Source organism: Siphateles boraxobius, unplaced genomic scaffold, assembly GCF_051911475.1.
Source record: "Siphateles boraxobius isolate OS27281-9 unplaced genomic scaffold, OSU_SipBor_1 18, whole genome shotgun sequence".
NCBI classification, from domain to species: Eukaryota; Metazoa; Chordata; class Actinopteri; order Cypriniformes; family Leuciscidae; genus Siphateles; species Siphateles boraxobius.
In genome coordinates, this window is record NW_027508788.1 from 187,125 (window position 1) to 213,015 (window position 25,891).

The 25,891-nt window shown below is 36.4% G+C and overlaps 1 protein-coding gene across 3 annotated transcripts; it reads right to left on the reverse strand.

Annotated features, from left to right (window-relative positions):
• Nucleotides 1–1,155: 1,155 nt before the first annotated feature.
• Nucleotides 1,156–25,167, reverse strand: akna (AT-hook transcription factor). 3 transcript variants are annotated; one of them, XM_077232732.1, is made up of 24 exons: nt 24,850–25,167; nt 16,638–16,986; nt 16,262–16,430; nt 14,891–15,764; nt 14,230–14,533; nt 12,893–12,967; nt 10,861–11,017; nt 10,130–10,248; nt 9,897–9,956; nt 9,698–9,816; nt 9,137–9,302; nt 8,865–9,034; nt 8,567–8,734; nt 7,120–7,366; nt 6,903–7,006; nt 6,265–6,557; nt 5,624–5,768; nt 4,326–4,481; nt 4,078–4,205; nt 3,764–3,892; nt 3,579–3,671; nt 3,392–3,481; nt 3,121–3,274; nt 1,156–2,450 (listed from the first exon to the last, which is right to left on the reverse strand). In XM_077232732.1, the coding sequence occupies exons 2-24, from the start codon at nt 16,821–16,823 to the stop codon at nt 2,195–2,197; spliced, it is 4,362 nt and encodes a 1,453-aa protein (XP_077088847.1). In that variant the 5' UTR covers nt 16,824–16,986; nt 24,850–25,167; the 3' UTR covers nt 1,156–2,194. The 3 variants fall into 3 exon arrangements, with proteins under 3 accessions (XP_077088847.1, XP_077088846.1, XP_077088845.1); XM_077232731.1 differs by having other exon boundaries at nt 3,579–3,674; nt 24,850–24,975; XM_077232730.1 differs by lacking the exon at nt 24,850–25,167 and having other exon boundaries at nt 3,579–3,674; nt 4,311–4,481; nt 16,638–16,967.
• Nucleotides 25,168–25,891: the final 724 nt, after the last annotated feature.

Sequence of the window (25,891 nt, forward strand, 5' to 3'; positions counted from 1 at the left end):
TGTCTTGCTGGCTCATCTGTGACCAGGACAACAAGTCTTTGGTGTATCGAGACCTATAGTAGGCTAACCAGGGTAAAGTCAGCATACCAACACGTAGAATGAACATCATCCAACAGGAGAGACTGTTGATGCAAAAGGAAGCTGTCTGAAAGGGATGTCTGGGTACGAACCTGGATTGTATCCAAAAAACAAAAACACACAGCTGCACAACTCACTGTAGAATTAAATGCACACCTTCACTCAACTGTTTCCACTAAAACTGTTCGCCCGGAGCACCACAGAGTCAATATTCAAGGTCGGGTTGCTATAGCCAAACCTTTGGTCACTCGTGCCAATGCCAAAGATATTGTTCTCTGACTGAAAGAAGCTTCCCAGTGAAGCACAGAGGGGGATCATTGATGGTTTCGACTGCAATATCATGGCATTCCCTACTGTGCTTGATGGTTGCGTCACTGCCAAAGACTACCGAATCATTCTGGAGGATCAGGTGCACCGAATGGTTCAAACATTGTACCCTGAAGTGGGTAACGTGTATCAGCACCAACACACAGCCAGACAGAATGGTTTGATGAACATGAAAGTAAAGTTGACCATTGATACAGTATTTAGGGGGAGCAAGTCAGAAAACGTTTGAAAACCTCCACCAGCATCACCGTGACCTGGCCACTGTTCTGGAAGAGGAATGGCTCAAAATCCCTATGGCCACGGTGAAGGACTTGAATCTGTCATTCCCAAGACAAATGTATGCTGTATTGGCCACAAAAGGAGGCCCTACAACATACTAATAAATTATTGGGGTCTAAACCCAGTGTTTCAGTTTCATTCTCTAACCCCTGTATATAAAAAGTATATATTTTATTATTAATAAAAATTACTCATTTTATTTTATTAATTACAGGTCTGGTAATGGCTACCTGTTATTTCCAGGTTTTCCATGACTGTGGGAACCATGTTACATTGAACAAAATGTTGGAGGATGGACCATTTGATTAGCCACCAACCTTGATCACTGGATTCTGAATGATACTGTACACTAGCTGACTTTCAACTCAGATTTCTCTCCATACAAACACCTGTAGCATATCAAAAGAAATGGAGAAGTGAAAGGTCCAGTTCGTTACCTAGCTGTAAGGAAAAACAGTAGTATGACACAGGTCAAATATAGAATCATTTATAGAAGTAAATAAAAGTACAGCTCTATAAATAAAAAAAAACATAAAAGAAACTGACGAGTTGTTCTGAAAAAAGAAACTGCTAAAGAACAGCAACTTCTGACAAGTTACAAATGGTTATCCAATTTCAAATTGGGAAATTCCAGGTAAACAAACACAGCACAAAAGTACTGTAATATAAATACAAACACAATCACCCAACAACTTCAAGAACAGCACTGTACTTATTCCCCCCTTTTAGAAAAGATACAGATTTAAAAACCTGTCACTGACAGTTATGAAAAACAAATCTGTTTCACATTCATACTGTGAAAGTAACTTTTCTTATTTGTTAAAACAAATATAAATCTACCACACTTTGGATATTTGAAAAGACAATGACATTATCTGGACTTGCCAGAAAAAAAGGTCTAGTACAGTGGAGCCAAAAAGCCTTTGGACATCTAAACCACACTTAAACATGCATACACATCTTTTCATTATTTAACAAAATATAAATCCAACTGGTATCTGTGAAATTCGTAAAATAGTGGATATCCTCAAGTTCTACTAATGTTTGGAAACCACAATGTATCCACGTCTTTATCTTCACTTATAACAGTATATTTATTAGGGTTTTTTCCATTTAAAACCTAACTTTTCAAACTTTTTAGTTAAAAAAAGCAATATTTCTTGCATTTTTTGCTTTCTAATTCAATGATATGCATGCATCTTTAAGTGTGGATTAAGTTTCCAAATATTTTTGAGGTCACTGTATATACAAATCTGTATTGTTTAAGCTACCATAATGCAGTTATCAATCTCGAAGTCACCTGAGACATTTCCCAGCATTTTCTACTGCAGCGTTGCATGTCTGCATGTCATCAGTCACACTGCTATGAGAAAAAGTTGTTTTATGTAAACTAATAAAAAAGAACAAACATCACTTTCTTTATGTGAAACAGCTGAGCAGCACAAATGTATTATTCCTCATTTGAAGTCACTTTGGATAAAAGCATCAGCTGAATGAACAAATGCTTGTGTCAGTAGGTGCAGGATGTGGTGAGGAAGCTGCTGCAGTGCGGACCTGAGGACAGAGAGTGAGCCATGCGATGTGAGACCTCTTTCATGTTTCTAGCCGCTGTGAGGGCGCGGGTCAGAGAGCTGTTCAGAGAGAGCTGCTGATGGTCCAGAGAGAGAGAGCGTCTGCGATGACCTCTGACCCCATCTCTGCTGGGACTTGCTGTGATGTTAAAGGGTTGTGAGTAGGCCTGTGTCGTCACTGGGCTGGAGAAGTAACTGCAAGAAAATGACACAGAGTGGGGGATTAATTGTATAATATAAATGTTAGATAAATATATTATATACATTTCATCAAAGAATCCTGGAAAAAATGGCAGCTGAAAATTCAGGTTTGCCATCGCATAAATAAATTCCATTTGAAAATATACTACAATAGAAGACAGTACTTTTAAATTATAATATTACACACTATTTCTGTTTTATCGTATTTTTTTTTTTATCAAATAAATGCAGCCTTGGTGAGCATAAGAGATGTCTTTCAAAAACATTAAATAATCTTACCAATATCAAACTTTTCAACGGTAGTGTATATCCGCATAATATAAATCAAATCATCATAGAACAACTGCTTGTTCTAATGGAACAAATAAAAAACAATATAAAAACCATAAAAAAACAAAGTAAAGTGCAAAACTCAGAGGCCACTTTTTTCCCCCACTACAAATTATATTAACAACACAACAATTTGAGTAAAGTCAATTAAAAGGTGTAGAATTATTTGGATAATTTTGTGCTTCAAAGTTCCACAGTATCTCAGACAAGTTTGAATCAAGCTTGCAAAACTCATTTTGTCCATTGACAGGAAGTTGAGATTGTTGAGTGTTCTCATACATTTTTCTAGAGTCTGATTCATTGTCCAGGCAGCAGCAGAGGAAAAAGTACTCACAGAGCTGAAGGATAGACGGGCACATATGGGATAACTGGAACAGCTCCTTGCAATGTGGGGCGAGGAGCCACTGCCACATTTATCCCTCCTCTATCCCTCTGTAAGGATCTCATTGGCTCACTCCTTCTGGGGGTGGAAACTGGCACCTGATTGGCTAAATAACCACACATGAGAGTCAACATGATTCTTGGTGATATACAAGTCATATTAGGTGAATATATCAGCAAAATATTTCACATCTTCATTAGTTTATAGATAATGAAGAGCAAACCTGTTTGAGAGGCTCTTAATGCACCACAGAATGGGCATTGGCTACAGGAAGGTTGCGTGAGACGTGGAGAGCTCCTGCTCCTCATTGGGCCTTTAATTAATAGTGTAAAGGACAGGAGGACAGTTCATGAAATGTTAATCACAGAAAGTTTCAGATCCCATTATCATGATAGCTGGAGGATGCTTACGTGTCGAGGCACCAGTGCGATCTGATATGCAGTGTAAACAGGTAGGTTCCGGTCCACGGCTCGGTTCCATTTCATCGCTATTATCGGATCTGCCTGCTGATGTTTAATTAAAATTACCACAAATTGTTCTTGACTACCATATAAAAACCTGGTCATGTTAAATTATAACAAAGATCTGTTCTTACAGGTACTGTCCTCTTTGTGACGTTCAAATCTTCTGGTTTGTCTTCTCCCTCTTGATGTCATAGGGGACATAGGGACATGTCTTAATGTTGATGGTCTTGGCTCAGACTGGATTTGCTCAGAATCAGTTGCTGCAGCAGGGTTAATAAGGAAAATGGTGAAAAATAATATAATCTAACTGATTCAACTTGGCATCCAAGTGTTTCGTTATTCAGGGCCGTTGAGAAAATCTTTTTGGATCCCTCTCTTACCACAAAGCCACGTGCCATATTTATCCTACACTGATTTGGAAAGACTTGCAAGTAGTTAAACATACTCAGGTCAGTTTCAGGTCGATGTCGAGGTAAAGATGCTGATCTCTCCCTCAGGATGGGTCTTGGTGAGTATCCTTTCTCTTTTTCTCCATTCCTCTCTCGCTCTGTCTGCCTTCTCCTCCTCTCTGACCTGATAATAAATAAATATGGTCCAATCTTACTGAAGTTGTAACACATCCGATTATTAACTACAAGTTCAAGGCAACATACATAATATTTTGATAGTCTAATAAACCTTAAATGAACCCACTGCGGTGTTGTGGTCTGTGGGTGTGCGTGATTTGTGGTGTTTTCTGTGGCAGAAGGGGGCGCTCTAACGGGACTAGCAGGTTTGGAGAGTGTCAGATTTCCCTCTAGTCTTTCCTTTAGTCGATTCACTTCTTGCTGTAGAGATTTAAAAGCCTCTCTGAAACATACACAATGCATAAAAGGCAGTTTTTGTAGTTTAAAGAGGGATCAAAACATTAAATTCAATTAAAATCAGTCACTATCTGGAGTTCCAATTTCGATGCGTCAAATTAATGCTGCTTTGACCTTCTGTCCATCAAAAAATCTTAAAAAAGTAACATGGTTTCCAAAAAAATATTAAGCAACACAACGGTTTTAAACATTGATTATAAGAAGAAATGTTTCTTGAGCAGCATATTAGAATGATTTCTGAAAGATCATGTGACACTGAAGACTGGAGTAATGGACGCTCATTCAGCTTTGCATCACAGGAATAAATTACATTTTAATATATATTATAATAGAAAAGAGTTCATTTGAATTGTGATAGTATTTCCCAATATTACTGTTTTTACACTACTTTTGATCAAATAAATGCAGCTAAAAAATATACCAAACGCAAACTTTTGAACAGTAGTGTACATTAAAAGTGTAAAAGATGACAGAGCATGTCAAAAATTTCCCTTCATGAACAATTTGAAGTTATAGTAGCAGGCCAAGTGTTCTCTTCAAAAGTCATGTTGGGTCAGATGACGTCAATAAGTCATTATAAGTTTTAGTGTGAACCAGATTTTATACTGACTGTTAAACGTCACAATTAGTCTTATGGTGTTTAGATGAAACTGTTCATATTGGCTCTAAAGATAGTTTGAGTCTGTTAGAGTTCAGATCAACACAGGGTTTAGAAATAACCATTGCAGTTAGAAGCATTACAGGCACTGCCAGAAGTGGTGGGTGTGTGGATGTGGGTAGGTGAATATTTCAACCATCAAAAACACACAAGGGATTTTATTAATAGCTAATGGTGATTAATGCTGGTATCTTGATGTGGAGCAGAATACATACCAGCACTATTTTCAGCTAGTCTATTTGAGAGTCAAACTCCTGCTGAATCAAAGAAAGGAAAGAATGAAAATTAAATCTAATTATCCAGATGGAACTCTGGCTGCTACGAAGTTAAAAATGATTTTATAGAGACCACTTAATACCACTGGATTTTTCCCCAGAACACCCTTAAAGTAGAGCCCTGGCTCAAAAGAGCAGCCATAAATCTCTGCTTGTTTGCGCCGAAGTGACCATGTCAGCCTTTAGGAAACTCACTGGTGATTTGTTAGCTGAACGGAAGTTTGGGCTTCGAGATGGTCTTCGTGGTGATAAGGCACATGGAAGGAGGGGCTTCTGTGAGAGCGGAGCAGCAGATTGGCTGGTTTTTGGTATTGGCTATCCTGTGTTTTTTCCTCCCCTGCTAAGAAATGGACCGAAAAATTATGGATAAAAGCAGGATGCAGAGAGAGAAAAAGGATGAAAAGAGAAATGCAGGATAAGTATTAATGACGTGTTCAAATATCAGCATTATTCAAGACAAAATAAATGTTTTAATGATAATGCTGTAAAAATCATATATACAGTATACATATATAATAGCATATATTATACCAGGTTAATGTTTTTTAGGTTAAGGTTAAATAAATTATATACTATTGTTAATTTACATTAAACAATCAATGCTCAAAACATATTAGTATATGTGGAAATTGACATTAACCTTAACCTATCTTCATAAACGCTGTAGAAGTATTCACTTGATGCATTTAGTGTAACCATTTATTATGATTTCATAAAGAGAAACATAAGACAACCATATTAATACAAATGGACACTTAAACTCTTAGAAATGAGAAAAAATATTTTTAAATGACTTTGGTACAAAATGTCAAACCTATTCTAATGCTGACACCCACCATGATCACTGCCATGATCTGATTGGCTGGTCAGACTGCTTGGCCAGGGGGGGATGGTGCTATTAGGCCAATGAAGGGGGGAGATTGATGGAGAAAGGCTGAAAGAGGAATGCCTTTCCTCCCGTCCTCTCTCCCTAACTGGAGCTGTGCATCCTCCAGACATGCGGAGGTGTTCTCCTAGGGTATTTGGAGAGGGTTGTGAGCGAGAGTTGGAGACGGCAAAAGGCTGCCCAGGAGGAAGAGCAGACTCTGGGTTTTCAGCGTTCTTCATGTACGAGCCAGACGGTGTGGAACTGGAGGAGATTTCAGAAAAATATAATGGCGTATATATTCCCTAGGATGGCAAAAACATTTAACTAGAATTTCAAAATAAATTAGAGTTTTTTCCCCCAGACTTTTTCACCCATTTTCAATCGGGTGGAAAATATGTCTAGTCACTTAAAAAGTAAAAGCACACCTCTCCTCATGTCTGTAGCACAAATAGTGCAGGATGAGTCTCTAACCCTAAGTATGAGCAAGTTAAAGTGATGCTTAATTTACTAAGCACCACTAACGCATAACAGTTCACAGGTTTCTTGTCTAATAAAGGGTAATAGGATCAACGTGGAAGTCCTCTAGACAGTGAAGGCGCTTCATACCTCACCACTGCCCTCTGTTGTAGAGGACTGTGTACTGCAGGAGTGAGCTGACTGCTCTCAGAGCCCAAAAAGCCACTGTCTGTCTCTGGAGACATGACCCCATCCTGCAGTGTCAGAAATACATGCAAGAACTCTATTCAAATGATATCTTATTCATGCACATAAAGAATCCTTCAACTATATAGAGTTGTTCATCACAAATAAAGTAGTCACTGACCAGAAGGGGCGATCTGACAGTCTTGGCCTTTGCTTTCAAGCCCATAGTTTTGGGCTCTGTACTCTCTGCCAGGCTGGTTAGGCTATTGCTTTGAGTTTTCCTGCTTCCTGACATTTTCTTCTCCCTGCCCTGTTGCCCTGGCAACACAGAGGAGTGGTAAAGAGCCTCCGGGTGAGTTTCCATAGAGTCACACACCTGTGACCTAACAGATGGGCTGGAGCGAGGGACACAATCTGCTGCTGGATGACTAAAGAAAGATAGAATGGAGAGGTGAATGACAGAGCAAACAGCCAGGTGTTGATAATAGTGCAGTGTGGATTGAACTGCTGCTACCCTTAGTCATCTTTCAAAATCTGATAACAACATACAGCTGATGTTTAGATCACAAACGCAGAAGTATTCTTATATTAGATCTGTGTCAATTACCTTAATTTATATAATTGGATTAGAATAAACTGATAGAATCTCAGGGTTTCTAAAATGGATGGGGCTTATCAGCTAAGATTGGTTCTAATCCATGGTACACCTGTCAAATCGGTTAGCATGGCCCAAACACAGTGATGTCTGGATGATGAAATATAATAATATAACATTCTTTACTGTCTAAAGTTGCTGATCCCACAGATCTTCTAAACACAGCAAAAAATCATTTTCAGTAAAAATATCTAAACATTCTTAAAATCACAATACATTTTCTTGTGAAGCAAAATTGTCATGTTTTTTTTAAAACATCAAAATTAACTTGAGTTTATACTTAAAACGACAAAATACCTGCTAGTGAGGTAATAAACGTAATTCAAAGGGAAGTTAATTTTTCTTACACCACTAGAAGATATTTTTCTTGTTTTAAGCATGAAGTCACTGAATTTTAATAAAATATTAAGTGTGGGTTTCTGCAGAGGTGGCTCATCAACATTTTGGGGTGGAAAAAGCGAAAGGACGATCTAATTTTAATCAAATTCCCAGTTAATCATTTAATTTCATGTCTCAGAATGTGAATTTCTTGTTTGTAATTTCACCATTGTAACAGCATAAAATATTATTGAAGTTGGAACCACTGCTCCTTTTCCTAGAGACATAAATTGCGTAATATTAGTTAGAATATATGCTCCCGCTGATAATCTAGCAACCAGCTTAATTATGGAGAGTAAAGATATTGAATATTTGATCACCAACAAATTTAACAAGATTAAAAATGAAGGAAGACCCCACACAGAAGTTGGATATAGCAATCGACTAATCAAAATAATAAAATAAAAAAATAATTCCCATTTTAAAATCCACCAGCAGCCAAAAATTACCATTTTGCCTTTCAAATTAATGTATCTTGATTTAAGAATGTAGAGATATAGTACTGGAAAACAACAATACAGAGTAAGAAAAACATTGCAGTGCATCTGTGAAGCTTATGTACTGAAATATTATTTGAAATAGGCTCAGGACTCACTGCTGAGCAGATTTTGTCATCTCACTCTCATTAATAGTCCTGTGTCGTTGTCTGACCATTACGCTTTTTTTCCCAGAGGGAACACAGTGTCCAAAATCTAGCAAGTCACGGCTCTTTAAAGTCACAGCTTGGTCCAGCATCCCAGGGAGCTCTTTAAAACTCTGATAGCTGGGTAAGAAGACAGTAAGAGATATAAGTCTGACATTTAAAGGTGTTTATATACAGTATATATATATATATATATATGTGTGTGTGTGTGTGTGTGTCTGTCTGTGTGTGAGGTTCAAAGGTCACTCACCAGCCCATGAGGTTACTGAAGTCTTTCTCCACATGCTTGTGTTTGTCATAGAGCGGATGAAGAACAAATGGGAGGATCTCTTCCTCCTCTCTCTCTGCATTACTCTCTCCGCTAACTGAACTGACCTCCACACCAACACAAGCCTCAGGATGGACTGCTGACAGTGGGCACTGAGAAAGAATGGAGGAGAAAATCAGTAATTTTCTGTCCTTCATATCTGTAAACTCATGAGGTCAGAGGTTAGTGAGGTGTCGAAGTTAAGTTTGAGGCACCTCAGGTAGAGGTTCAGTTTCCAGCATGGACACAAAGAGCACATCTGAAGGAGGGAGCGGGGTTAAAGTAGACTCAGAAATGGGTTGGTTCTGTTCTGCTTGCTCCAGCCACTCCTTCATCTCATCCAATCGCATCCCTGACCTGAAGATCTGACCTTCTAGGTCCCTGTGTCACACAGTATGCATATTCCATACATATTACAAACCAGTGACAGAGGAAGTAAACAGGAAGCACAGCTTTGTCAATATTTGCATCGGCATCAAACAACAATGACGTTTATCTGTGAACAAATAAATAAAATATTAATTAAAAAATAGGTTTGTTTTTTAATGTTTTGAAAGAAGTCTCGTATGCTCACCAAGGCGGCATTAATTTGATCAAAAATCAATTAAAACAGTAATATTGTGAAATATTATTGCAATTTAAAATAAAATTTTGTTTTATATACTTTCAAAAGCAATTTATTCATGTGATTCATATATATATATATATATATATATATATATATATATATATTTATATATATATATTTATATATATATATTTAAAACATATGCTACCTGTCTGGGTCAAAGGTGACATGCCCGCCTTGTTGCTGCTGCAGCATCTGATACTTGGCTCGTGCATCTAGGTAAGCCCTCTCAAGAGACTCTTGCCCCTGTGCCAGTGTGGAGATACCCTGTAGAGGATTCAGACTGAGTCAATCTGACTTCATGTCTTTAAAAATTCAAGTTTTTTTTTAAACAAGCATCATCATACCTTTATCTGTTCACAGGGCTTGAGTTTCCCATTCTTTAGAATTGCCTCGAAAGCATCAACCTAAACAAGAAAAAAGAGAAAAGAAAAAAAAAGTTGATTTAGGATTCAGTGCACTGCTGTTAAAATAACAAGGTTCCAGCTTATCTGAATTATTTTATCTTGAGTTTGACAATGATGGTCATTGTTACAGACACCTCTAAAAGATCCAAACAGGTTCTTTTAAAGTTAGTTACCTGTAGCTGGAATCTATGAGTCTGTTTGGTCAGAGTCTCAGTTAGATGGTCTGCTGTGAGAGAGCCAGAGCTGATTGAGCTCACAGAAGAAGGGCGAGGTACTGTTTTTCTGAAATTTTCTGCAATGCGAACAAAACAATTTTGGGATGATTGAACAATCTTATTCAGTTTCACTTCAAAACCAGTTTAGAAGAGTCCACATGTCCATAGCTCATAAGTCAGCTAGAAAAAAATAACTCTAGAGGAGCATTTTGCTAAATATATGCACTCATATTCATTATAATTTTACAATCATTATAATCTTACTTATTTATGTCTTTTTTAAACAGTGACTGTAATAACAAACATACATTAAATGTTTATATTTAAACAACGAATTAGAGTCGAAACATTAAAAACGATATCATTAAAAAGTTTATATAAAAACTGCCTTAATTTGTTACAGTTTTTTAATTTTAAATTAATTTCATGAATTAATTTATTATTAAATAAACTTTATTTTTGGTTTTGGTTTTTGGCCAAATAATAACTTTAATTTTGATCAAATAAAAATCATTTCAGTGCATCACTAGAAAAAAAAAAGATGACCCAAAAATAAAAATTCTGCTGTTTTCTTAACCATTACAGATATATGATATATTACAGAAAATGTGTACTTCTGTTTGATTGTGATTAGTGTGATTTTATGTACACTATTCAAGTTTCAAAGTGGTATTGTCAGTGTGGTGTACCGGGGCCATTCTTCTGCTGGGGCAGGTTAGCAGATCCTGCGCTGAACTCTGCCCTCTGTGCTTGAGGAAAACTGAGGGTTATGACCTTTGACCCTTCCTGAATAACACCTGACAGGATAGCTGTACTGGGCTTTTGGGGTTCAGAACAGAGACCAACCTAAAAAACAAACAGCACATAGAAAACAATCATGAGTTGACAAGTAAATGGCTACATTGACCATGAGCCCATTTCTATACATAATGCCTTGTAATGAGTCCTGTGTAAACACATTCATGTCCCCTATGTGTTGTACTATAAAATCCAGAAATAAAATGAGTATGTTTATATTATATTTATTTCTGGTTCAGGTGGAAGCAAATTTGGGTCTGGATCTGTGGGACGATACACAGTGGGAAGAACACAACAAGGACTGTCCCCACCAACTGTGTTGATGCTGAGACCAACAGAGAAATACAGCCCTGACTTGCCTGCACGCATAACAGACCCCTCAGATTTACCGCAGACTAGTGGCTGAACCACAAAGGAGAATGGAGGAGACTCGCATACAATAAAGGGCTCATAAAACAGGCCATTTAATGAGTGTTATCCCACTGCTGCACTTGCTGATAAGACACTGGATAGAGAAATACAACGAAAACACAGTGTAAGTAGGCTGATATTCCTGCAACACACACACACACACACGCGCACGCACCCACGCACGCACGCACACACACACAATGAAGAAAAGGGTATAATGGAGGCCAAATGACTGTCCCCACTTGATAAGCCCCCGAGACACTAAATCACACTAAACATAACCTCAACATGACCCCTGAGTGTTTCCAATAAAATAGCACCCATTTTCGACCACAACCTTTATTATAAATCGATCATTACCAGAATCAGATCATCAGATGTCAATTAACAGTGTTACAAGCCTATGCCTTCATTTTTACATAAAGGTTGGCGATAGAAGCAAATATACACAGTATATATATATATATATAATATTTAACTTTCTTTTAAATAAACTCTTAATTTTCTGTCTGAATTTGGAAAGGCCATTTCTTAATGATGCCATTTCTAGAGTTTTATTATTTATGACCCACCCCTATTTCTACATCTAAGAAACCACAACTAAGTCAATAAGGGTTATCATTGAAGTGAATGAAATCCGTCTTTCTCAAGCTGTTGTTTCTGTTAAAGCAGAAGCAGATGGTCAGGTCATGTGAGGGAAGAACTTAATGAGCTTTAGAGCAAATGCAGCAGGAGATGCAAAACCAAACAGAGAAATGGCCTACAATTATTGGCCTAAATAATAACCAACATTGCTCTGTAAAAGGTTACGGTACTGCTGAAATAAGTTCAGATGAGGTCTTGACATGTAACACTGACCTCTTATGTAACAGCGAAGGTACGTGACATCACATCCTGTTTTAATTTTGGCTCAGGACCAGATTTGTTCCAGGTCACTTTGTCACTTGTTTCGGTGACGGTGTTTTGTGTTTATTAACCGTTTTCAACACTGATGCAATGTATGATCTTATCAGACACATAAAATACAGCTAATTTCATGAGAACGATAATAATGATAATGCCATTTAGGTTGTAAATTGGGAAGGAAATAAACTACTAAGACGTGTAATTGCTGTATTTGTGCAACAATTGTACACTGCTTATTGCCTTAGTTTGTTTGTCTGCTAGTTTGCTTTTCTCTGAAAGTGTTTGTCCTCTGAGGTAAACCTTTCTTGGCAGGCCTTTTTATTTCCGGAAAAACTTGACAATCAGAGAGAGCCCTCAGTTTGAAAATGAGCCTTTGCTTCTGTATGGCAGTGCTGCTAAACGGATGGCTGTGATTATGGCCGTCACAAAAGAGATTCTGAATTTATATTGTGTTGACTCAGCCTGAGGAGTCTAAAAATAGCTCTCGCAGACGGAGAAAGGAGACAGGCCTGCTGATATGAGGGAGAGCATGGCACTGAATTCTTGTCAGCCTTCAAATGAAGGGAGAAAAAGCACATAACCATAAATACAGTATGTGAAGCCAACCTTTGCTTTAAGGCGAAGTCGATCGATAGTATTTTCAGCTTCTGCATACTTGGTAAGCAGCCTGTTATAGTCCTCCTGTAAGAATAAGTGAGGGGAAAAATAAGAGACTTAATGCTTGATCTTTCATTTAAGCCTAAATGAAAATAAATCAGCATAATTTCAAGTGTGTCAGTGTGTTCAGAATGCTATGCTACCCATTTTTTTTTGTATGTATACTACAGCTATAACCTACTACTTTTGTCAAAACATAGTGCAGATGTAGTATACACTGCTAGGGAAAATGTTTCCCACAATACAATTCACTTATACTTCCCTATTTAATGTGAACAATAAACTATATGAATATCAACCAGGATTTTAACATATCAGACTACAAAGAGTTAAGATACTTTTAAAATAAAAAAAGCAAGAAATGTATTTCCAAGATGATCAAACATCAATATAGCGAGACCATGTGACGTCAATGTAGAATAGCTTAAAATGTTTATTGTGGTATTCTGTTGCATATAAATAAACAGAATACACTACCGTTCAAAAGCTTAGGTTCAGTAAGTTATTTAGTTTAAAAAACATTTTTTTTAAATAGAAAACAAAAATTGTAATAATATTTCACAATATTACTATTTGACTGTATTTTTTATAATATAAATTAATAAATAAAGCCTCGTCCTCTGTCTGAAATTATGTTTTTAAAGGGTAGCTCTTTCAAGGCTTGTCAGTAAACGGCCACTGTTGTGATTTACCAGTGTCATAGCATAGGAAACAGTATCAATGCCCACTCATAAATCCATATAAAACCGTAATTTACAGACAAAGCATTATGAAATAATTTACTTACGGGTTGTGATGCAGCTGCTGCCAGATCCAATACAGCTGACTGCTTAATCTTTCAACAAAGGTTTCTTTGCAAACTCTCCATTACACTGTGCCTCGCTTATAAAATGAAATGCTCTGAACAAACATACTGTATAATCCTCCGACGTGATCCGGGATGCCATTAAAATAAAACATTGACTTGTTCCTGACACTGGTATCCTTCTAAAGTCTGTCCAGAGACTCAAGCAAGCTGTTTAAACTGGACGCGTCAAAGTGAACATTCTTTCACTCTTCAATTTGTCCTGTTGTACATAATAAGTAAAGTACAGATACTCAAGAGTATAATGTTTTCTGGAAACTTGTTTTAATGGTACAAAGACCTCTTATATGGCAAAAGGCAAATTTTATTTCTCATGTCATGACCCCTTTAAAAAAGAATCAGTACTGTACACTATGCAGTGTGCAGTAAATGGTGTACTAGAATTTCATTCTGAACAGTGAGTTCACTCCTCTTTACGTACCTGCAGCTGCTGCACCAGTGTGCTGGCCTGCTGGGGGCAGCGGAACTCCTCTGGTACTGTACTGTGCAGGCGCTTGAGGGTCCCACTGTTGGAGGGACTTCCTGGAGACCCATCAGAGCTGCTCAACAGGACCTCTCTCACAATCTCAGCAGGGGATTTGAACACTACAGGAAAATCTGGGTGTGAAGTTCTATCATGAGGGGGTCTACTGCTTTTAGGAGGTTTGTATCCACTGTTTTTCGGGAATCGAACCCTCGGCTGCACTTTGGAGAAATCAGGTAAGGGGTGACTCAGCTGTCCTTTCCTAAGAATACATACACAGTAATAATTGATAAAAAAAAGAAGCTAAGTTGGACTAAATGTATAGTATGGACTGATCACATTATAGTACAAAAATGTTATTTTAAATTCTAGAAAAAATTATACTTTACAACAATACAACAAATTACTTTTTTAAAGTTTATTTTAAATAAATAAATGCACATTTCATACATGTACATATTTTTATTGACTATTATTTATATATATATTTTTATATTTTTTTTATATTATTTGCAGAGAAACGTACATTATATACATTTATTTTATTTATGGGCCAACAAATCATGGGTCAAATTACTGGGTCAAAAATCACATGAATTTGTGCTCGTCCATTTTTCACCTGATGTCATCTGGATCCGTGTGAGAGGTTTTGGAGGTTCTGTGGTTCTTCATTGCTGAAGATCGGTGAGGTGTAGGTGGTGGCGTGTGCTCTGAGAGGGAGACGCTTGCTTTAGAAATACACTGTGCTGGAATGGAAACCTGGTCGTCACAGGAAGCAGGGATTGTTTTTCTGGGAAAGGCCGTTGGAGGCTGCAGGTTGTGGTTAGGATTGTGTAACCTTCTTTCTAATTTTTCTCCACTCGTACAATCTTGGTGCATTTTTCCCTGTCTGATTTTCATCACAGAGCTTCTTGGTGAAGCTTGAGGTGTGATCTTGTGTTTAATCTCCTCCCCCTTTGATCTAACAGTGTGGTATGTTTTAGGAGCAGGACTCTGGTAAGTGCTAAGAGATGACTCTGCCCTAATTTCTAGCTCTGGAAATGTCTCTGCTTCAATATCACAGTTATTCATCATTTCCTCTGAGGACAAATGGGGAAAACTGATAGGATCAGAAGTGTTTCTAAAGGAACGATGTGAGACTTGGAGAAATTGCTCATCGGTTTCCTTGAGCTCCTCACTATCACTTTGCTCAGATCGCTCTGGGACTCCTGAAATTGGAATGTTTTGGGGCATCTCAGTCATTTCGTGTCTGAAATCAAGGCTCTTCACCATCCCAAACATAGATACCATCTCTTCTGTGACAGGAAATGTTTGGTCCATGAATCTCTGAGTATCTTCACATGTGTCCTCATCAGTCATGTCTAACGATGTCTCTCTCTCTGGGAAAGAGTTTAATTTGTGCCTTTGGATTGTTGGGCTTCCTGTACCATCCTCATCATCAGTCCAATCTTCCAACAAAGCACTCTGGTCTTCATCTGCTCCGTGTTCTTCCTCTAAAAAAGACAGAATGTGAATGAAGACTGTTTAGACCATATGATCATTTTTTATTATACTTACATTACTAATAAAACGTTTGGCGTCTGCAAGTTTTTTAAATGTTTTTGAAAGAAGTCTCTTATGCTCACCAAGGCAATACAATAAAAACAGTATTGTGAATTATTATTACAATTTAAATTGAAAATGTAATTCTGAATACCGGAGTAAATTCTGAAATTTCAGCGTTAGCATCAGTGTCACATGATCCTTCAGAAATCATTCTAATATGCCAATTTGGTTCTCAAGACACATTTTGTCACTGTTGGAAACAGTTGCTGCTTAATATTTCTGTGAAAACTGCGATACATTTTTTATCCAGGATTATTTGATGAATAGATAGTGTACCTATGAACTAATTATCCCTGTTCACAAAATTAAAACCATTTCACTACACGATTACTATAGTTTCATGCTATTAAACTCAGCTGCGAATGTTTAAATGAACAGTCCTTACGTAGAAATGCAGAGCGGCATTCGTCTCCAGTGGCCTGAGAGAGTGGCTCAGAGTCCAGCAGCTCACTCAGGTGATAACTTATCACCTCTAGTGCAGGTGGAGGCCCATACTCAGGCTCGGGGGTCTTCACGTCCCACAACAGGTCCTCCGCAATCTCCTCCTCTCCTCCCTGATTCAGAGAATCATGATATGTTTATTAAAGAGTTTAAAAAAAGTACCATTATTTAAGAAATAGGGCATACATTGGATAAGAAATGTTTCTAATTAAATGCATTTGTCCACTGACAAGCGTTTTTAAGAGTAATGAGACACTTGAGCCTGCTCTAAATGACCAATAAATGGGCAGATATCAGTCAAACATCTCTGCTGTCCTCACCTCCTGCTGTCCTTGACTCTCTGCCAGACCGATGATGCCATTCTCATCCATCTGGCTTTGGAAGTCCTCATCCAGTTCTTCATCCCAGCTGAAGTCCGACCCCTCTGGGCTCGAGGGAGAGGGGTATGCTGGGGCTGGTGTCCACACCAGAACTCCTGCAGTGGTACCACCTCTGCTCCGCTCCATTACCTTGCTCTTTATCTCTCTCTTTTATTCCACCTTGAGATCCTGTACCACCCACACCTCCTCCACGCTGACACTGAGGTCTTCTCTCATGGTTCACCAATTGCGAATGTTTTTATGAACAGGTGTAATGTCCACTTATAGGTCATCAAGGTGATTGAACAAACTGAAAACCACAAAAATAGTATGTTTTTATTTTTTATTTTCATTGAACAATAGAGTAGTTACTTTTCATGATTTTTCTGAGACATAAAAAGGTGTTAAAGGAATTGTTCGCCCGAAAAATTCAATTGTCATAATTTACTCACCTTTAAGTTGTTATAATTTCTTTGTTCCGTTAAATACAAAAGAAGATATTTCGAAGAATGTTGGTGACCAAACAGTTGCTGGTCCCTATTGACTTCCATAATATAAAAAAAATATTAATGGAAGTCAATAGGAACCAGAAAATATATATTTTGTGTTCAACAGAAACTCAAACCGTTCTAAGCGAACACACCCTTAAGCATCTGTGTAACTCCTTACAATAGTCTAATTAATTCCGTCATTCATGTACTGTAGCTCAGTTCTAATTGAGCATGATGAAAGGCTACGCAAAGTCTGTAAACAGCTGCTCTCAAGTGGAACCACAAAACATCTGAATAAATAATGTAGCTCTTCACCTGCTTCATATGCCCTGAAACAGAGCAACAGAGCATAAATGTAAAACTGGATATTGAATGTCTATTTTTAATGCTCAAATACTTATCCACTAAAATGCTAAAGTAGTATTCCATCTGAAGTTGCATGTAAATGCCTTTGCAATTGCCCTATCAGCTTATTTAATGTGTACACTACATTTTGATGTCAAGGCAGAGGGAAAAAAGTTACTTAATTTTTTAATTACTTATTTACTTTAAAAGTAACTAATTGCATTACTTTGTTACAGTGGAGAATATAATTAATTGATCCCTGATGATTTTGTAAGTTTGCCAACTTACAAAAAAAATGTAAAAGATCTATCATTTTTATGGTAGGTTTGTTTTAACGGATAGTGAAAGAATATCAACTAAAAAATTAATTGATTAGCATCTGATCGAGTGAAATAAGTATTTGATCCCCTGCCAACCAGCAAGAATTCTGCCTCTCAAAGATTGGTTATGTGCCCATGTGAAACTCAGATTAGTCCTGTCACTTTAAGAAAGTACTACTAATGTCAGCTCTTTATGTGTATAAAAGACACCTGGCCACAGAATCTTTATCTTCCATTCCATCCTCTCCACCACCATGGGCAAGACCAAAGAGCTGTCAAAGGACACCAGGGACAAGATTGTAGACCTGCACAAGGCTGGAATTGGCTACAAGACCATCAGCAAGAAGCTTGGTGAGAAGGAGACAACTATTCGGAAATAGAAGAAATACAAAATATCCATCAATCGCCCTCGGTCTGGAGCTTCATGCAAGATCTCACTTCATGGGGTAAAGATAATCATGAGAAAGGTGAGGGATCACCCCAGAACTACATGAGAGGAGCTTGTTAATGATCTAAAGGCAGTTGGGACCACAGTCACCAAGCAAACCATTGGTAACACACTACGCCGCAATGGATTAAAATCCTGCAGCACCCGCAAGGTCCCCCTGCACATGTGCAAGCCCTCTGAAGTTTGCCAATGAACATCTAATGACTCAGAGAAGGCTTGGGAGAAAGTGCTGTGGTCAGATGAGACCAAAATTTAGCTCTTTGGCATCAATTTAACTCGTCATGTTTGGAGGAAGAGAAATGCTGACTATGACCCCAAGAGCACCATCTCTACAGTCAAGCACAGTGGAGGAAACATTATGTTTTGGGGCCGTTTCTCTGCTAAGGGTACAGGATGACTTCACAGTATTGAGGGGCTGATGGACGGGGCAATGTGCCATAAAATCTTGGACAAGAACCTCCTTCCCATTAAAGATGGGTCGTGGATGGGTCTTCCAGCATGACAATGACCCAAAACATACTGCCAAGGTGCACATTAAGGTCTTGGAGTGGCCTACCCAGTCTCCAGACCTTAATACTATAAAAAAAAATCTGTAGAGGGAGTTGAAACTTCGAGTTGCAAAGCGATAGCCAAGAAACCTTAAGGATTTAAAGAGGATCTATAAAGAGGAGTGGACCAAAATCCCTCCTGAGATGTGTGCAAACCTGGTGACCAACTACAAGAAACATCTTACCTCTGTGCTTGCCAACAAGGGTTTCTCCACCAAGTACTAAATGATGTTTTGCTTGGGGATTTTTTTAGTTGATATTCTGTCTCTATCCACTACAATAAGCCTACCATAACAATTATTGACCCTTAATTTCTTTGTAAGTGGGCAAACTTACAAAATCAGCAGGGCATCAAATAATTATTTTCTCCACTGTACTTTTTATGTAAAGTAATGTTATGTTAATTTTGCTTTGCCTTTTCTCAACTAGGCCAAGGTTGGTTTATTGTTTATTAATAGCAACAAAAAAAGACCTATAATTGGCAAATGTTGAGACCAAAAGTGAAATGAATAAGCAATGCAAAAAGGAAATGGAAATTAACACCTGTACAGTAGAGGGCGCAGCTCAAACAAACCTGTGAGCTGTGCTGCCATTCTGCATTGCAGAAGAATGGGATGCAGATAAAGAAAGTTCAACACTCTTACTTCTGCAATAAATAAATAAATACATAAACACAAGTATAGGGTTTATTTAAAGTCATTATTGCTTTAGTAAGGTTAAATTGGATCATCGAATGTCAGCAGCGAAGACATTGGACCCGTAAGTATATCTTGGTGAATGTCGGATAAGGATTTAAAATGTGAAAAAAAATAAAACTGGCAAAAAATTCAAATTTTAGGACTTTCTATACTTATTAGAGTGTTGTGTATGTAATGCAATGACATTTACACATTTCAAGAATGTAATTAACATTTTTTTTTGGTGAATCAGATCTTTTTCCCCATGAAAATGTCATTCCTGGGTAACGTAATGAATTTTTAAATTGATTACATTTCTACCATTGTTGGCATATACAAATGTAGTGATATTCATAATTGGAGTTCAACAAACAATTAGTGCTCGGAAAACTACATTTTAATAATAATTAATATAATCAATTTGGGATTTCATATAGACATGGGCTCATTTTTGGCTGCTGGTAACTCAAAATTCAGGACCAAATAAATAAAATAAATTTATTTTTTTATAAATAAAAAAAGCTGGGAAATGTTTAAAAATGTTTTCCAATAAAGTAAATTAGAATTGTTTTATCCTTAACTCAACAAAAAAACAGATTTGTGTAATCTAACACACAAATACGGGTTAAATTAAATCCCTGTGTCATTGTTAGCCGGAATGACATACTGTTAGACGCAAGGACTTTCAGCAATATTTTTCAGGATTACCATGAAAACTATCCTCGGTATCATTTTTCCTTCCAACACTCAAACTTGAAACAAAGTAAGAAACACTAAAACTTTTTTTAAATCGTTAAAAACGTGTCAATCAACATTTTTTTATGTAAATTGGTTAATTCAGCGAGCACTTAAATGCAACAGCATTTCATACATTTTGTGATAAATGATTTACATATTTTATAAATACAGCTATAAATGCTTTATTCTTGATTTAAAAGCTATACTAGAAGCTAGAAGCTAGCTTATAAAATCTATAATGTTTAATAATTGTATTTTCATAATTTATTATTTATCAATTTATCATTTCTAAATGAAGTATTGCATTATTTACAAACCAGTTATGTAGGAACGGTCAGTGGTTCATAATATCACTTAGAAAGTGTATGTACATGATTAATAAATTATTAAAATGTACATACATATGATTATTTAGACATATAGTAATAGTTACTTAGTCTGTTAGTAAATACTTTATTTACATGTATTTCTACAGTAATTCAGGTAGTTATAAAGCATTTAGTAGTGGTCAGTTAACTATTTTGTGAGCCCATCTAAAGTGAGGACTAGTTATGCTTCGTAAAGCATTTATAAAGGTGATTTAAAGACTCAGTTATCTTCTAAACAGAAAAAGGAAACAAACACAGCATAAAAGTGATTCAGAACATAGAAATATTTAACTGAGCCTTTAAATCTCCTTTATAAATGCTTTACAAGGCATAACTAGCTCTCACTTTAGATGAACTCACAAAAACAGTTAACTGACCACTACTAAATGCTTTATAACTACTTGAATTAACCCTGAATTACAGTATAAATACATGTTAATAAAGCATTTACTAACACACTAAGTAACTATTACTATATGTCTAAATAATGTTTTTATAAGATCTCTTTATAACTACCTGAATTTACTATATTTACTCAACTTTCTAAGTGATCTTATGAATCACTTATCAACTCCCAAATAACTGGTTTGTAAATTATGCAATACTTCATTTAGAAATTATAAATTGATCATTAACAAATACAATTATTAAACACATTATAGATATGCTTATAAATCAAGAATAAAGCATTTATAGCTGTATTTATAAGCTGATTATTAATGTCTATTAATGCTTTATGAATTAACTGTTTACTAATGCTTAACTAATGATTAATAGCATGCAGTTATTATAAAGTGTTACCAAAATGGGGTATAATTAATAAATATGACTACATCATTCGTGATTACATTATTATTAACATTACAAAATTCAATTCAAAGATAATTGAATGTGACTCATTGAATCATATGAAATCAAGATGAATGACAGCAAAAATATGGCAAAAAACATACATTTATGTAAATATTGTTAATGTTAATAATATATCTAAAATAACTATGCCTAAAAGTTTACAAATGTTAATTAAAAACTAGATTGTTACGCATATGTCATTCTGGATAACGGATGACATGTCCTGGCTAACAGAGGTTTTTTGTTATCCAAGAATGACATGTTGTTATCCAGGAATGACAAAACAAATATTTTTTCTTTATAATCAGGCACTAACTTAACCACCATGGAAAACTACAACTTAGCTATCATCGCTATGAGGTAATCTTTTAGATCATATAGATAGTTTTTTAATATAAAAACATTATAAATGTTTTATTATTTTTATCCAAAAGGACACATGATATTGCTACAAAGTGCACCAGTGACCGAAAAGGTCAAAATATAAACATTTTAAGAGAAGCTTACTCACATTTGCACATGTTCTGGTGCTCCTTCAGGGTCTTCTTTTTGATACAATATTATGTCACATGACATACCAAAATGCATTATGGTCGAAAATGGTAATTTATGTCTGTTATCCAGGAATGACATTAGAGAAATCACAATTTGGAGACCAAAGTCTTTGTCATAAAAATCTAAATAAACTTAGTATTATCACTATATTTGTAGGCATCGTTGAAAACATTAATACAATTATGCCCAAGTAGATTATAAATACTTTTATTTATATTTTTTAAATTTTTGTCGTATTTTTGTATTCAGATTTTAAGCCGGGGCAGTTATCTGGAATGGCATTTTGGGACTTTTGAGCTCAATAGTTCCTTCAAGATTAATTATTTGTATTGAATTCTCACATAAGTAATTAAAGAGGGGGAAGTTGATTCATTTAATGAAGTGCATTTAAAAATGTATACATTTTAAATGTAATTAATATGCTTTGGACACCGGAATTGACACACCACGTCATTGACCCATCTATGTAATTAACATATTTAATTATTACAGGCTTGCATAATATTCTGAGTTTGCAATTCACTGTTCACTTTGCTTTTAGGAATACGGAGTACTAAATAGGCCTACTGTTTTGGTGCAAGTGATGTGATCAAATGCATGTTCACATTTAGTCTAGATTTACAAAACCACCATGTTCACACAGCACACACAACGCCTCTGCACTTACTTCACATATTTCCACAAAAATATTAAGCATGCAGCAACACCATAAACAACATGATACTAATAAGAAATGTTTTTTGAGCAGCAAAGCAGTGTCGAAGTAGTAAAATGTGAAAATAGAAAACATTTGTGTTTGACCTGAAGGTCATTAATAATTGCATAATCAAAACGAGAGCTTCACTTTCGTTTTATTGATGCATATTATTGCTTAGGTTAAACATTAAGCAAACAACAGTCTGGGATGTGTATGGTGTTATGGTGGACCTTCACAGGGCCCTTTGTTGCCATGGTGACCACACAACAACCTCTGCCATGCACTGCCGGCCACAGGCATCAAAGCATCATTCTAAGAACAGCCAATCAGCATTCAGAACACTGCTTCATAGCAAAGATGAATAGCTGGGAAAGAACTTTCCTTCTGATCTATAAGAAAAGCTGCTTTAAAAAGAAAAGCAACGTTTAATTTTTCTAGACGAAATTTGGTTTACAATCCTTTTTAAATTGTGACGCTGCCTGCCACATTCAGAGAATAGTTGTGAACACTTGTCATTTTAAAAATCAAAACAGGGCATTAGGTCAAAGATACAGACTAATCATAATCTTAGAAATGGCAAAGTGACCCCAGCAAGAGACACATTCATGCAGTTTTTTCATAAACTACAAGTAAGGATGACATGTCGTCATGTCCTGTGTGTACCAGACCTATTTGTGTGGGTGAACCGTTTGTTTGTAGCAAGCAACTATTCCATAAAGACTCACAAACCATAGCAATCTGTGAGCAGCATCCTCCGCCAGCATGCACACAAACGTACTCGCCGAGGGAGTCTGCTAATCTCCTGAGTGCAGTGCATTCTGCAGCATACGTTAATTAACCGCTTGTCTAGATCTCTGCCATCCATTCAGCAAGCCTGTGGTGAGCTCAGCCAAAAGCAACACGTATCCTATATATAGATCATTTACTGTTATGGCACTTAATAGGCTACATGACAGTGGCCACACACACAGCGTTGAACAGGATTAATAAGACCAACAGTGAGCTCTAAAGCTCCTTATGGGCCAAGAAGATCCACAGTGTCTGAGGAAGAATATTTCTGTTGTGATCAGACAGGCCACAAGATCGACTGCAATGTCTGTAATGAAATTAATGTGTCACTTTCAAACAATGAGCAACTCTTTTGGGTTGACTTGGAAGGATTGGGATTATTTGACCATCATTTGAAAAAGGTTCTCTTAAAAGACATTTCTAGCACAGAAACACCTGACCAGCATAGAAAGTATTAGGCCCTATCTTCCGTTTTTTACACTTCAGATCTGTAATCACATTTTTTTAATATAATATATTATTATTATATTATAAATAAAATATAAATATAATATTAGGCTACATTAAATAAAACAATAACCATAGCATCATATATCACATCACATAATAAATGTTGAATTGTAACATAAGGCTACATTGAATGCTAAAAAAAATAATTAAACAATAATCAAAAATGTGGTTTCTAATAGTTTTATATAAGGTAGGCTATATCATGTCACACATGTAACTATTGTCACGACTTCATGTCATGTCATGTCATGTTAACTAACGTTACCATTTACTGTTTCATAACTTTTTTCTTAAAAGTTAATTTTTTCTTAATTACCCTGCTTTACTTTGCCTATTAGTTACGACAAAAAGTTAATAGCATGTCCAATGTAGGCTATATTGCACAATTCTGTCGGTCTAGTATCTAGCTAATTGAATAAACATAATCCAGCTTCTATGGAAAAGAAAATCTAGGAGTATATATATATATATATTTGTCTGTGTGTGTGTGAAGTTCTTGTTTCTGTCTAGTTAATATACATTTTTACACCTTGACTAGTGAGCAGAAGGTGGTTTAACCTGTTGATCAAGAGCAAAAGCCCTTTTGGAAAGTTGCGAATTCTCTAAATTCAAACACTGTATTTTGAGACATGAAATTTGTTATTGTGGACTTTAATTAACAAGCAAAGTTCCACTGACTGTAGTATTGTAGGATTCCTTACCTTGGACATCTAAAAACAGCTCACTTCATGTGAATACATGAACTTCAGACTGTTTCCATGAGAGCAGCACACAAACTAACACCCCCAGCCCGTCCCTCCATCACCAAGCGACGGGGCAAACATGGACTTCTCACCTGCTTCTTGACAAATGTAACTCAAGCTTCCAGGTCCCTTTTACTTTTGTTTTTGGTTCAGCTCTTCAGCTCTTCAACTCGAGCGGGTCTCGCGTGTTGCGTTGCGTTGCGTTGCGTTGCTCGCGCGAGCCAAAATTTCTATTCACTCCTCCACGCGACTAGTTTTATTTCACTTCATACCTAAAAGTTCAAGTACAAAGCGAAAAGTCCAAGGTTTTTGTATTCTGGAGTGGACAACTTTATCTTTACTTTCAGAGAAAATCCCCGAAAGCTACAACAAAGACGCAGGATTAATTAAGTAATACAGTTAAGAAGAGCGAGACGTTGATTTGAGGGCGGGGCTTCGTTGTCAAAATCAACAGAACTCTGGATTAGGAATTTTGATTGGCTCAACAACAGGGCGGGGTTAAAAAGACCAAGGCGATTCACTTAACAGCATCTTTCTCTTTAACTTTACCCTGGGCTGTTAAATAAAGTTACCCTGCTGAAAATATTAGATAATCTCTCTTTGGGATGTAATCATGTAACCGAATAATACCGACAGAGCACCAAGCTAATTTTTATAGTCATAAATCATCGCACTGCAAAACGGTTGTTGTGATACCATTATCAGCCACATGATGGAGCCATATAACGCCTTTTTAAACTATGTAGATCTGTAGTGGAAATATTACTACTAATTCTTAATATGTATCATGATTACAGTATTCTTGGAGCACCAGTAAATACCATTGTGAAAGAATATGATAAACATAGATGGTAGATCTATACATCAAATTACTATTATTACCATCCACAGTAAAAAAAAAACTTTTTTATTTCTTATGGCAATAATAGCCAAGTGTTTTTATGTATTGATACATTCTTAAAAATCTCACTCTGATGTTTTACTTTTTAATTATTTTAAATTATTTTAAACACAAACAAATACAGACCAATATGCAAAATGAAGCCACTAATAAATTATTTCCTCATGATTTATTCATTCAGCCATACTCTTATATGGTTAATGAGACTTTCTGCATAGTACACCTCTAATGGT